The sequence below is a fragment of the Babylonia areolata genome, chromosome 20, assembly GCF_041734735.1.
Source record: "Babylonia areolata isolate BAREFJ2019XMU chromosome 20, ASM4173473v1, whole genome shotgun sequence".
In the NCBI taxonomy this organism is placed as follows: Eukaryota; Metazoa; Mollusca; class Gastropoda; order Neogastropoda; family Buccinidae; genus Babylonia; species Babylonia areolata.
Window position 1 is genome coordinate 23,113,068 of NC_134895.1, and position 13,330 is coordinate 23,126,397.

At 39.8% G+C, this 13,330-nt stretch overlaps 2 protein-coding genes across 3 annotated transcripts in view; one reads left to right on the forward strand and one right to left on the reverse strand.

The window, feature by feature from the left end:
• The window catches only part of LOC143295315 (dedicator of cytokinesis protein 7-like), a 74,521-nt gene extending 70,057 nt beyond the window's left edge, over positions 1–4,464 (forward strand). For both annotated transcript variants that reach the window (XM_076606948.1, XM_076606949.1), the window contains 2 exons: positions 174–330; positions 893–4,464. In XM_076606948.1, coding sequence (XP_076463063.1) covers positions 174–330; positions 893–949 — 214 coding nt within the window. In that variant the 3' untranslated portion in view covers positions 950–4,464. The remainder of the gene's footprint in view (positions 1–173; positions 331–892) is intronic.
• A 2,203-nt stretch (positions 4,465–6,667) lies between these two features.
• LOC143295317 (F-box only protein 4-like) lies at positions 6,668–13,260 on the reverse strand. The gene is made up of 6 exons (XM_076606951.1): positions 12,750–13,260; positions 12,024–12,235; positions 10,416–10,639; positions 9,614–9,874; positions 8,995–9,161; positions 6,668–8,273 (listed from the first exon to the last, which is right to left on the reverse strand). The coding sequence occupies exons 1-6, from the start codon at positions 13,089–13,091 to the stop codon at positions 8,193–8,195; spliced, it is 1,287 nt and encodes a 428-aa protein (XP_076463066.1). The 5' UTR covers positions 13,092–13,260; the 3' UTR covers positions 6,668–8,192.
• Positions 13,261–13,330: the final 70 nt, after the last annotated feature.

A 13,330-nucleotide genomic window follows, 5' to 3' on the forward strand; every position in this document is an offset into this window, starting at 1 on the left:
AGGTAGCTGTTATTTAGCTCTACCCAAGTAGGCAGCCTGTTGTGCAAATGACTCCATAAAGTGCTCAGAGCTTGGTCTGTGATTGAAGATAGGCTTTCTATATAAGTATCACTGATAATAACAGCATTCTTTTCTTTTCCTCCCACCCCCCACCTCCTTCCCCTGCTGAGTAGGTGTGCGGACGCCTTGCACAAGAACAAGACTCTGATCACGCCGGAGCAGCGCGACTACCAGCGGGAACTGGAGCGTAACTACCACAGCTTCCGTGAAAAGCTCCAGCCCATGATCTCCACCACTGCCCTGCGCAAGTCACGTCACCACAAAAGGCAAGTGCCAAGCATGTATTGTTCGTTTGTTTGCTTAGAGTTGAGTTTAACGACCTATTGGCTTGTGTCCTTTGGGTCTGAAGGGGAGTCCTGTGTTTTGATTAAAGACTTTGAAAAAAATTGTATAGATCTCAGTTGCAATGTTTTTGGTTTTATTGCTCCCATTTAATATCTTTGTCTTTCCAAGATGATTCACTTTATTCTGCATTCACTTTGATTCTGCATCTTTATCAGGACTTGGCGAAGCAGGATATGTATCAGCATATTGAGGATTTGATTGCGCGCGCACACTCATACACAAACACAACATACAGTTTCGAGTATTCATGAAATATAAAAGTAGGTGATAAAAAGGTTTTGTGATAAAGATCAGAATGGTATTGGAAAGTGTGTTGGAATTTGAAATTAGGGGATTTAAAAGTTTGGGGATTGAAATTTTGAGAATTTGAAAGTTTGACGACTTGAAAGTTTGTGGATTGGAAGTTTGTGGATTTGGAAGTTAAAAATCTGTGTAAATTCCTGTTTAATTACACATACTTGACTGTCACCTCCTGTTTTACAGCAAGGAGAGCAAGGAGTCCCGCAGTAAACGTCACGCAGAGAACAATGCCTCCAACTGCTGATGAGGAACAGATTGGTGTTCACACTATTGGTCACAATGAAGGACTGACACCTCTGGAGCACTGTTTTTTTTTGTTTTTTTCTTTTTTTGTGACGCTATCCACCCTTGAGCTTTCTCTGACACTTTCTGTGCAATCTGTACAGTGTCAAATTGTGTGTGTGTGTGTGTGTGTGTGATTGAAAAAAGAAAAAAAGATTTTCAACACTGGAACAGTGCTATGAATGAAAGGAATATTGGTAAGGATGTGCTTGTCAAAGTTATTGTTTGTATGTGAGAAAATGGAGTGGGGAATTAGTTGTCAAAATTGCACCAAAGAGCTTTGTATCACATGCATTGCTTTTACCCATGCATTTGTGTGTGTATTTGTTTCAAAATAAAAAAAAATTGTCTGGTTTGTACAGAAAATGATGAATGCTTTTTTTATTATCTTGTGTATTTTAGCCTGTTCTTAACCTTTGTTTTTAATACTGCACAAATTGTGTGATTTCTCAATGGTGCTTCTTTTTTTTAAACGTATGATTGTTTTCATTTTGTATTTTACCAGTGGGCAGTTGACGTGAAGGCTTATGAAAGGTACAGGCATTTAACATGCAGGCTTGTGATTACTTACCATAGGATTAGAAGAAAAGCCGGTATGGTGTGTCTGTGTATCTAATGCTGTTGAGCTGTAGACCGTGTTATCCTTGTTGGGTGTACTGTGTGTCGGGAGCTGTGAAAAGTGAGTGTTAACATGAACAGAGCATCAACAGCTATGATCAGAAAGACTTGGACAGACTTAGGATCCATTCATGATCCCAGGAGTTAGCGCTGGGTACTGTTTTATTTGAACTGCGCCTGTGTGCAGCAGAAGAGTAGCTGTGGTGCATATATTCATGGATGAATACGTCATATGAATGTGTCATAATTATTCATTTATTTATTTATTCCTCATCCCAGAAATGTGTCTCATTTGGAAACGCAACTTTCACCAATGCTGCCACTCCCACTGACACTATTTTTAGGTTTAGAAAAATTTCCTTGGAACAGTTTTATCCTTACAGTGCAAAGAAGACATGTTGTTTTTAATGTAGCATACTCATTTAGATAAAAACAACTTAAGTTTAACAAGCAGGATTCTTTTAGCAGGTTGGAGGATGGTAACAAACAGGTGCTCTGGACCAAAAAAAACCCCACAGAGTACACATTTCCACCTGTCAGTTTGATTGGAAAGGTTCGACACTAGTTCATCAGTTGACTCCTGTACCACTCTCGCGAGATTAGCAAGACATCTCTGTCTCGAAGGACAGTCAATGTGATTAAAGGCATGTATACAGACGTAGGGTTGGGACTTAAAGCCTCCTCAGCCAGGGTTCGCGAAGTCAGGGCATGGTCCTCATTTCTCGCCTTGCCATGGTCGCACAACAAACCATCGCCGTGCACAGACAGTAGAACAGGTGAGCCCTCCACCTTGTCATGTCATTCTGCACTAGTGGGTCACGGTAAAGTATGTGCAGTGAAAAGGAAATTTTTCTCCTAAAATTACATTTATTTAACATACTTACCGTGACCCACATTTAAGACCCTCCCGTCCTACCCGCTTCCTGTTCTCTCTGCACACTGCACTGGTTACGGTTAGGTGCCGTCAAAAGACGAAGCTAGCCATGGGGGCAAAGGGGAGGTTACCTACTTCCGGGAGGTTATTGGCCGTAGCTACTTTCGTTTTCTCCGCATAGGCGGATAGTAGTTTGCACAGGACAGGAATAGGACTCCCTGCTGGAGTCTGCACTAGTGGGTCATGGTAAGTATGTTAGATAAACGTAATTTTAGGAGAAAAATTTCCTTTGGTATGGCCACAGAACAAGATCCAATGGCCTGGCTCAAATGGTTTTCCAAGGATGAGGCATGGAGACTCACAGGAAACGAAAAAAAGCGATGGACTGATAACATTGCAGAACGGACGGGAAAACTATTTACAGAGACCCAGGCTTTGACACACACCCGACAGACCTGGAGGAATCCGATGAAAAGTTCCTCTGTGCAGGCCCCCACTAACTCTGCAAAGTTAAAGGAGAAGAAGAAGATACTACAGAGTCAGACTGGTGCAGCAGAAACTGCTGTGTTCCAGGTGTCTGCGTATTCCACGATTTGAAACCACAGTACTTATGCTGAAGTGGTCACCTGCAGATTTGCACTTCGATCAGAATGTCAGTAACTTCCTCACACCACTGATTTCGTCTCTAGACAATTATACTACTGAAACTTTGCTGCAAAAAAAAGTCTGAAGAACAGTCAGATATGGATCTATAGAATATAATGGATGTATTCACATGTTGAGTTGATTTTATTTATTTGCACTTATGAGTCACAATGAAGTATGTGTAATTAAATTGTTTTTTTATGTCTCAGATGTTCTGTGTGTATTGTGCATATATGTTATTCTAATGATGTCCAGTGTACTATTGAAAATATTGAGTATTCATTTCTATCATTGTGATCCAAGAGACTTGACAAGCAGCATAATTTTTCATCTTTTTGGAATCATTATACCATTATAGACTGGAAAAAATAGACTTCTTGTACTTACTGATTTTTTTAATGTTTTGTAGAAATGAATAGAGGTCCAAATGATTTATAACATACAACAGTTCACTTTATTACTTTATATAATCATGATTAATCATTTGTAACATACAGTGTAAATAGTTCATCTTAGCACTTGGCGCAACCGTAATACCTAATTTGGACATGAGATGATATGTAAAGTTCATAAAATGCAACATAATAGTTTGCGTTAGCATTAAATGTAATCAAACTACATTAAATTATTGCATGATAACATTACTAGGGTTCAAATGAAATCCAGTAAAAAAAGAAATCCAGTGAAGGGGAAATTGACATTGATGCTACTGATTAGAAGAAATTTTACTTGAATGACTGTTGATTTTAGAGACAGTGGAGGACGTTTTGCTGTTCTCTTTTGATGGCTTGCTGACAGATGTGCAGTGTTTGGTGCTGTTTGATCCTGCACACATTTTGATTCACATCCCCCGGGTACAGGTTCAAAGTCAGCCTGTGTGTTAATAGTCACTAGTGTACAGTATGTAGGGAGAGATTTGATGTTTTAAGGTAGTGTTTGACACCCCAAATTGTGATTTCTTTGTGACTTTTTACACTGTTTCGTGTTACAGGGTTTATGCCATTTTCAACTACTTTTTAGAAATACCTTCAAAGACAAAGGAGAGTGAGAGGTACTTAACTTGATGGCTTTGTTGGAAACACTGCCTTCTTGCACGTTCTCAAATCATTGTGTAAATGTGAAATCCTTTGTGAATGATATTTCATTTGATTCAGCTGCCAGTGATGCTCAGCATAGCATTTGTTGCACATTTTGTACAAGCTAGTACACACACTACCCAGACATTGTGTGTGTATTTGTGCATACATGCCAATGTGTAAGGGCATGAGCATATGTGTTCACTCCGCATGTTTGCGTAAGTTTGAGCATCAGTTTGTATGGCTGTGAGTGTGTGTGTGTTTTTTTTTAGAGTACTAGGGCGCTGGAAGCTTCACATCCTGGGGTATTGCCTTAGAAATTGGGAAAAGTATGAATGTGTTGTGGAGGAATGGTTTTGATAACCCTTCTGCACCAAAGAAATCCTGTTCCACCTTTCGCATAAATAAGAGAGAGCAAGCAACTGAACAACAGTGCAAGCTTTCCAGTCACCAGTGATCACAGCCATCTTCAGCTGTGTTTGTGTGTGTGCTGACATTTTAGGCATACTGTGGTGTCCTGTGATGTATGTGTCCGTATGCAGGCAGACAACATCCATCTCTTTGGCTATTTGTTGAACGGCAGAGCTCTGCTCAGAATGCAGGTGATCTTTCCAGGTGTTAGAATTTTATCAGAAGTCCAAGCATTTGAAAGCAGGGCTTTGCAAAACTGGCAGTCGCTTAGAACTACATACCTTTTCTGTCAATTTTTAGGACTGAAAATAAATAAATGGGAGAAATGGGGAAAAAAAAAAAGAAAAGAAAGAAAAGGTTAAATAATGGTTCTTGTGCTTCTTGAATTGAAAACATACAAGAAGATGTGTATAGAAAATGTATCGTTTTTATGCCTACAAAGAAAAGTGATGGGTAGATGTGTTTTTTGGAGGGACAGGGGTGGGAAGAAGGTGGGGTGAGGGGGGTGGGGTGGGGGGGGGCAGCCTTATTTGTTGTAAATATATATTTGAAAACTCTCGCAGATCTGTTTAGAGAAGGCTTCTCAAATAAAGCCTCCGAAACCTAGCCTTTTCCAAACGTATCTTTTTCCTTTGGTAACTCCCTTTGAAATTGGTTGTTGCTGCGATAAGCATTGCCAAGAGCCACATACAGGGCCTGCACACATTCTCCTGCCCCTGTGAAGGAGTCAGTATGAAGACACACTCATTCCAGTCTTTACCAGTATTTGCCACCGTCACACTCCTTCCTGGACATCTTGAAGATTTTGATCTCTCTCTCGCTCCCTTTGCATTTTTTTTTCTTTTTCAAAATGTTCGTTGTCATTTGATAACTTTTGTTTTTTAGGTGGACCAATGAAGATCTCAGTGCACAGGGTGGCCTTCAGAATGTTCTGACTTCATATTTTTGTGCTGTAATTTAATGATATTTCTGTGACATGTTCTATTCTTGATATTTCTTGGTCTCATCTTTTTCTCTTCTTTTTCACTTACTGTTCCATTCATGTTGGAGGTTTGGGGGTGAGGAGGGGTCAAAACACCTTGGAAATAAACAGGATACCCTGAAAACGCAATGTGGCCTGATAGGGGGGTGAAAAAGGCCATGCATGTAAACGCCTACCCATATGTGAATGAAAGTGAATGCAGGAGTTGTAGTCTATGACTGCAGTAGAAGAAGAAAGAGAACTAAGACGAGGAAGGACAGATAAGGGGGCCTTAGATTCCAGTTGATGTGAGACTGGAATTGGTGTCATAGACGTTTTGCGTCATAAAACATTTTATTTATGGATTTAGACAGCTCAGCTCACAACACAGCTGAAGAAGAAGGCTGAGTCATGACCTTTTTTAGAAAGCTGGTGACTGCCACTGTGTAAAAATACCTGGATTTCTCTGGTTTGTGTGGAAGTCTGTAAACAGTACCCCATGCATCAGTCATACCAATATCTGAAGTTGCTACTAAAAGGACAAGCCAGCCAGTTTTGGTATGGCCAAGTTAGGAATAAATGTGGACGCTTTAGTGTATTCCACATCTGATGTGTGATGTCTTGTCACCTGTGGTCTAGTCATTTCCTTGTTTGATTGTCTATTTTATTTCATTTATTTATTTTAGACTTAGAGAAGTTGAAACTTGCTTTGTAATATTAGTGAGTGACCAACATATTTGGTGTTTTATACCCTTGTACAGATAATCACTGCCACTTCTTCCCATGAATTAAAGAATCTCAGTTCTTTGTATTTATTGTTGATGTGTGTCTGTGAACTCTAAACACAATGTGTGTGTGCGAGTGCTACTTGCAGTTAGTGCATGTAAAATAACCCATGGCAGTAAGGGGGGATAATAAATCCAGGCCAAAGCTGAAATCATTTTGTTTTACTTCACACAGCCCTGCCCTGTCCCCGGCTGCTCCCCCTTAGCCACCTCCCCCCCCACACACATACACAAAGTTCACATATATATATATATATATATATACAACCAAAAAAACAAAAACAAACTACAAATGAAACCCAGTAATATGTATTTTTTTTATTTTAAAAGTTAAAAAAATAAACATGGGTAAAAAGATAAATTGCAGCATTTTTAAGTTAATGTGAAAGGTATATCCAGGTTATCTCTTCACAACAACCTGGATGGGAGTATTTCCATATTGTACAGGTATCTGTATTGGCATTTCAAGTTGTTTTTTTCCTTTATTTTGTTTTGGTTTAAGATACCACTCTCATTAAGCAGTCCAGGACCTTGACAACAACCATTTCCAGTATTACAAAAATCTGTCACTCATACCCTTGCTACACATTCAGTAAGTGTCAACATTTTACATGCACTGACTTCAAAATATTGCAGTCAGTTGTAATAGTCATACACTCAAACATTTTGCAGTCAAAGTGTCTTAAAAAAATTTTTTTTATATAATCTGCAAGTTCATCATGAAAAAAACAAACAAAAACAAACTGGGTCAGCAGTTAAACTCAATTAAAAAAAAAAAATGAATTGCAGCATTAACAAAAAATTTTTAAAAAGAAGAAAAAAAGAAAGACATAAGGTTTTTTATTTTTTTTATTTGGAATTTAATTTATTTTTCACTTGGTACATGATCATTCAAACCCCAAAACATGTATATAAGTGATTGTGCTTTCCATATAATTCAGGTTTTGGAGTTCATCTTCACAGTTTTGATGTCCACATAATACACACACTTGAGCAGAAAAGGCACACACCATATACTCTTAGCTCGGACAAACCAATTAAATGCGCACACACACTCTTATCAACAGTGACAAACACATACACACCCACTCAACTGATTCAAGCGCAAATATGTATTTTGACTGGTTTAAGTTTTGTCGCTGCAAAATTTTCTTTTCATTTAAGTAAACTAACTAGCATCTTTCCAGAACTGTATTACTACAGCAGAGACAAATGTCCACTGACATGGGGAGAAGGGGACCGGGAGCAGGTAATGACATCAACTGACATACAACCGCCCATCGCTTTCTTTGAAGCATTTCATCTCTAAGCTGTCTGTGGAGAACAGGGTGTCTTGAGTTTTTGCTCTGCCCACCTGCCTCCTGGTTTACCACGTCATCTCTGACAGATTATGTTTGGGATTATGTTCAGTTAAAAACAAGTATAGTTAATGTCATTTCTGACACTTTTTCCTCAACACCTCTCTGAGTAGTTCCCTGGCTACATTAAGAGGGTCACTTTTGATATGCCTCAAGGCAGACACATTCTTTGGAATGTCGTTTGCTCACAATGCTAGCTTTTTTTTTTTTTGCCAAATGCTCTGGCATGTCCTTGCTTGCAATGCTCACTGTCTGTTGTCATGTCCTCTGGAATGTCTTCAGCCATATTGTTGGCTTTCTCTAGACAGCTCATGTGAGTCATTTTTCTGGCACATCTTGAGATGACCACTTTCTCCAGCATGTGTCTCAGAACAGTTATTTTCCTGTACACATCATGGCGTGTATTCTGGATGGCCTGAGCTGGCTGAAGTGTTTTCAGTTCACGGTGGGTGATGTTCTCCACTGGTTCTGAGAACTCTACTTTCTCTGGCACATCTCTATCATCCACAGCACTCCCTTGTCCACATTCTCCAGAGTGTCTGTCACACAGTCCATCACCTGCAAATACATGATGCCATATCTGATATGAAAGACATGTCTCTGTACTGTAATAATATTCTGTAGATATCTGCCTACCCACACAGCATCTTTCTTATAGTAACAAATGAGAAAAAAGAAAGGAAAAATATCTTGTTATTTTCATGCAGGTGTGTGTGCATTCGAGTGTGTGAGCGAGAGAGAGTGTGTGCGTGTGTGTGTGTGAGAGAGAGAGGGAGTGTGTGAGTGCTTGTGTGTGTGTGTGCATGATAAGGGCAGAAGTATCTACATTACATTAACACTTTATGACAACTGGATAGCGATGTGTGTATTCAGCAGTGGTTGTAGAACACGCCTGGTGTCTATGAATGTCAGCAGTAGGTGCTTGACATAGGAATGAGATAAAAAGATTATTTTACTGTATAAGATGTATTATTTTCTCCCATTTGCATATATTCTATATTACAAATTTTGCCAGAAAAGCATGACAAGCTTGCTCCTCATCAAGACTCTGGATTATCATCATACTGTAACTATCCCATGGGACAGTAAAACAGCCAGACCATTTAAAGATCTGAATCTTATCAAGTCTAACTCAGAAAATCAGTGGGGGAAGCTTGAGCTACAAAGAGAGAAGAGTATGTGGGGGCAGTGGAATTGTGGACAATGTGCAAGGAATGATAGGTACGAAATACACACACACAAGCACACACATACACTTAGATCCACTCGCAACACCTACCAGCCAGGGACGATTGAAACTGGACAGCTGTAAGATCTGTGCCATTTCCACAGCGGGCAGTCTGGGGCTGGTTGCCGTGGGGACACAGGACAAAATCAAGACTGGTACCTGTGGTGTGGCCCACCTCTCCTGAACCATTGTTATCAGCTCCAGTCTGCTGCTAGCCACTGGAACAGGCAGGAGATACCTATTTGAATTCCCTGGTAAAACCATGCATTTGTATAAAACTGGGGTAGCCTAAACATGCACACAGCGCTCTTGACATCTGGATCAAACAAGAAGGGAAGCCAAGACATGTATACTGCACTCATACCTTTTGGATCAAAATTCAGGGGAAACCTAAACGCATCTACAGCACTCCTGGATCAAATAGAAGAGCGAGCCAAAATACAGAACTATCACTTATTTACAGCACTCTTCACTGTTTAGAATAAACCACAGGGAATGACAAAACACAAGACACATAAACAGCACTCAACCTTTTGGATCAAGACAGGGGAAACCTAAACATTAAACTTGCTAACACTCAAAAAGAGTGAAAGATAAAAAACAACAACAACAACAAAACATTACTCAAAACAAGAAAAACAAACCCCACCAAAACAACACATATTCACACCTGACTCGCGGGTGTCCGAAGCGTCAACCACAAAAATGAAGGCATTGAGTGTGTGGCACAGCTGCTGGAGAGCTGGCTGCAGCTCGTATGTGACCTCCCCTTCGCCACTCTCCTGCTGGTGCTGCTGGTTCAGCATGCGGTTCCATGACATCCGGTTCTCCTGGGGCTGGTTCTCTCGTTCTCTTCGGGAGGCCGAGTAGAGGACGCTGAGGTGGAAAGTCTGACCGCTGGGTAACTGGAGCGTCATGCCAGCACCAACGCCTGAGAGAAGAAAAAAGTTTATGTAGCCCAATAATAACACATCCAAAAGCAAGGTCTAATTGCTTTACAAATGCAATACTGAGAATGAATTGAATAAACACACAGGATGAAGAAGAAACATATAAAAAGTTTTTTTTTTCTCCAAAAAGTCATAAAAGCACAATCACTCATAAAAGCACAAATTACAGAACCCACAAAGTAGTATCTACCCTCAATAAAACTCTTGCACTCGAGCATTCAAAAAAGTATTCAGACAAAGCTGAAAATTCACACAGTATGCTAACACCACCACTGATTTGGTAGATTTAAAAATTGTTGTTTCTTTTTTTTTTTTTAAATAAAATTTCATGTTAATGTAATATGACCTTGTTGTATTTCTTCTTTTTTTCCCTTCTTCTTCCTGACCTGCACACTGGATGACCAAGAAACTACACACACACACACACACACACACACACACACACACAGAGTGACACACACACACACACAAATCATGAAAAACAAAACAAAAAAAACCCACATCATCAAAACAGCCACTCACCATCAAACTGCCCGGGAAACATGGCCACACGGTGGAACACACTCTGGTCTTCGTACAGCATTTTGCGCACGATGGCGCTGGTGCTGGACTCGAGGCCAGGACCAAACATGGCCACCTTGGGGGCCTTCTTGGGCATCAGATACTTTAGCATGGAGGACACCTGGTGAAAGGTGGAGTTCTCCTCCCTGTGTTTCATCTGCACCTCAGGTGAACATCTCAGGTAACTGCCAACCCAAAGGACATCATGTACACAATGTTAACACAAAAAACCCCAAGAAAATTCATGATGTTATCTATGCATTCTAAAGGTTATCTGTGCACTCTTGATGTATTCCTGATGTTATTCATCATTTATGTGTTCGCAATGTTCTCTGTGCTTTTTGTTCATCAAAAGAAGAATCAATAACAATAATGATAATAAGAAGAATAAAGAAATAATATGACCACAAAAAAGCAAGAAAGCTTACAATGGCATTGATCATGATGATGATGTACCATCTGAAGCCATAATTTCATGCAGTGCTTTGCATTAATGGTACCACTTATTCTGTATTGGAAACTGCTGACCAAAGGATATATCATGGACATTACATTCCAAAGAACAAGAGAGGCAAGGCCTTCAAGACTCACTTGTGATAAATTAAGTCCCCTAGCATTAATTACAGAGTAATTTCCCTTTTTCACTATCTGCACCAAAACGTTTGCAAAATAAATAAAAATTCCATGCTTAGCAAAAGAAGTTCCTGTTTGAACAAAAAATGATAATAATGACTCCTCTTGTTGTTGTGTCAGAATAAGTGGTCAAAGTGCCAAGTTTAGAGACTACAAAAAATATAAATATAACAGTAAATGCAGTTTGCATATAATTAGGCTTCTTTTTTTATTTTTTTGTGCCCATCCCAGAGGTGCAATATTGTTTTAAGCAAGATGGCTGGAAAGAACTAAATTTTTCCTATTTTTATGCCTAATTTGGTGTCAACTGACAAAGTATTTGCAGAGAAAATGTCAATGTTAAAGTTTACCACGGACACACAGACACACGGACACACACACACACACACACACACACACACAGACAACTGAACACCGGGTTAAAACATAGACTCACTTTGTTTACACAAGTGAGTCAAAAATAAACAAAAAAGAAGAAGAAAAAAAAGAAAAAAAAAAGCAGGAATATTTTCAATGCAATCAATCACAACTTATCATTTTTTGCCACAACCCAGTGCTTTGTATTACTGGTACCACTGATTCTGTCTAAAAAGTCTTCTTGTTCCTTTATGCTGAGTTCTGGTTTAACAACGAAAATTCTTAAATGACAATTACAAACAACAGAAAATAAAATAATCATAATGTAGACCCTGCAGAAGAGGTTTCCATCATTTCTGTACAGCAGATTATTTTCTCTGACTGTATTCCATATTGTCCCTAAAGCAGATAATTCAAAGGTAGGCTGAGCTGGCAACTCTTACTCCAATCTTTGTCAGAACAGCATGATTTTCCATACACAAAACTGCTGTCTGTATGTCCTGAGAATCAAACACATACAAGAAGTTTACATGGAGATTACAATTGCACTGATTACTATAATGGTGAACCAATACTTACATTTCTTTGCAAGAGAAGTCAGATGCAGCTTCAGTATAAGTCTGTGGGTTGGTGACATGAGAGACTTGAGACCAGGTTAGTCTGTCAGCTGCCAGACGGTCACGCCAAAGCAAGTCATCGCTTAGCAACTGGTTCCAGCCATGGCTGACACTGCTGGCACAACACATGCTGCGGGTATCCAAAAAGGAAAAGATGTGGAGTTTGACATCCAGCTGTAAAAATAGGAAGAGGTCACAGTGAGAACATCAGTCTATACCCAAACAGCAAGATGAACACAAACAAGCATACAGTGGGTACTGTGTAGCACTCTGTGTGTGTGTATATCTGTGTGCGTGTGCGTGTGTGTATGTGTGTGATGTTTGAAACACAGTGTAATGTGTGGAGCAGGGAACCAGTCATGTGTTTACATGTCTGGAGATGATTTTATAATTAATTCTCAGCCAAATCAGTCACATAACAAATAAAACATTTTTTTTCAATGTGAAGTGATGTAACTTGTTAGTTCTTACTGCTTTGTCAATGCAGTGGGGGTTATTATTTATCACCACAATCCAAAAAAATAACATAGTATGGTGATTAAAAGAAACATAAGGACAGGACATTCATTAGGAGAGAGAGAGAGAGAGAGAGAGAGAGAGAGAGAGAGAGAGAGAGAGAGAGAGAGAGAGAGAGAGAGACTCAGTTGAAGACATAAAGAGATGGACAGAAATACATATTGTCACCTACTGGCATACAGTCAAACAAAGACATTTCCTCTCCTGCAGTGTTGGCCGCAGAAAAATGAACGCTTTCGTCCCGGAGATACAAGGCTTTCAAGCGTTGGGTCAATGTCTTCTCCTGCTCTCCTCTCTTCTTCAGCTTGTTGATGATGAACTGTTGCAAGCCTCCCGACACGACGGGCGATTCCTTGGCCTTGCTGTACATTTTGTATTTTATTAATAAATGTCTCAATGAGGAAAGCACTTCTGCTATTTCTGTATCCACCTGTTTATCATGCTGATACTTTTCTCCCAAATCTTCTGGTCTCGACAGATCATTCAGTTTCAGTGGATGTGCAACAGCCAACATCTTGACTTTCGATGTCTGCGGCTAAACAGTACAGGGTCTGAGCCTTACAAGTCCAAACTGTTGGCTTTTCCATTTTTCAGGTGATTTTTATATTGTTATACAAATTGGGTGTGTCGTGTCACTTGACGTGTGTAACGTGATGTCGTGTTTCCTCCAACGTGGAACTTGAGGAAGTTGACAGTTGCTATCAGCTTTGCGCATGACTGTGAGATCAAGCGAGACTACCGATTGTGACTTCC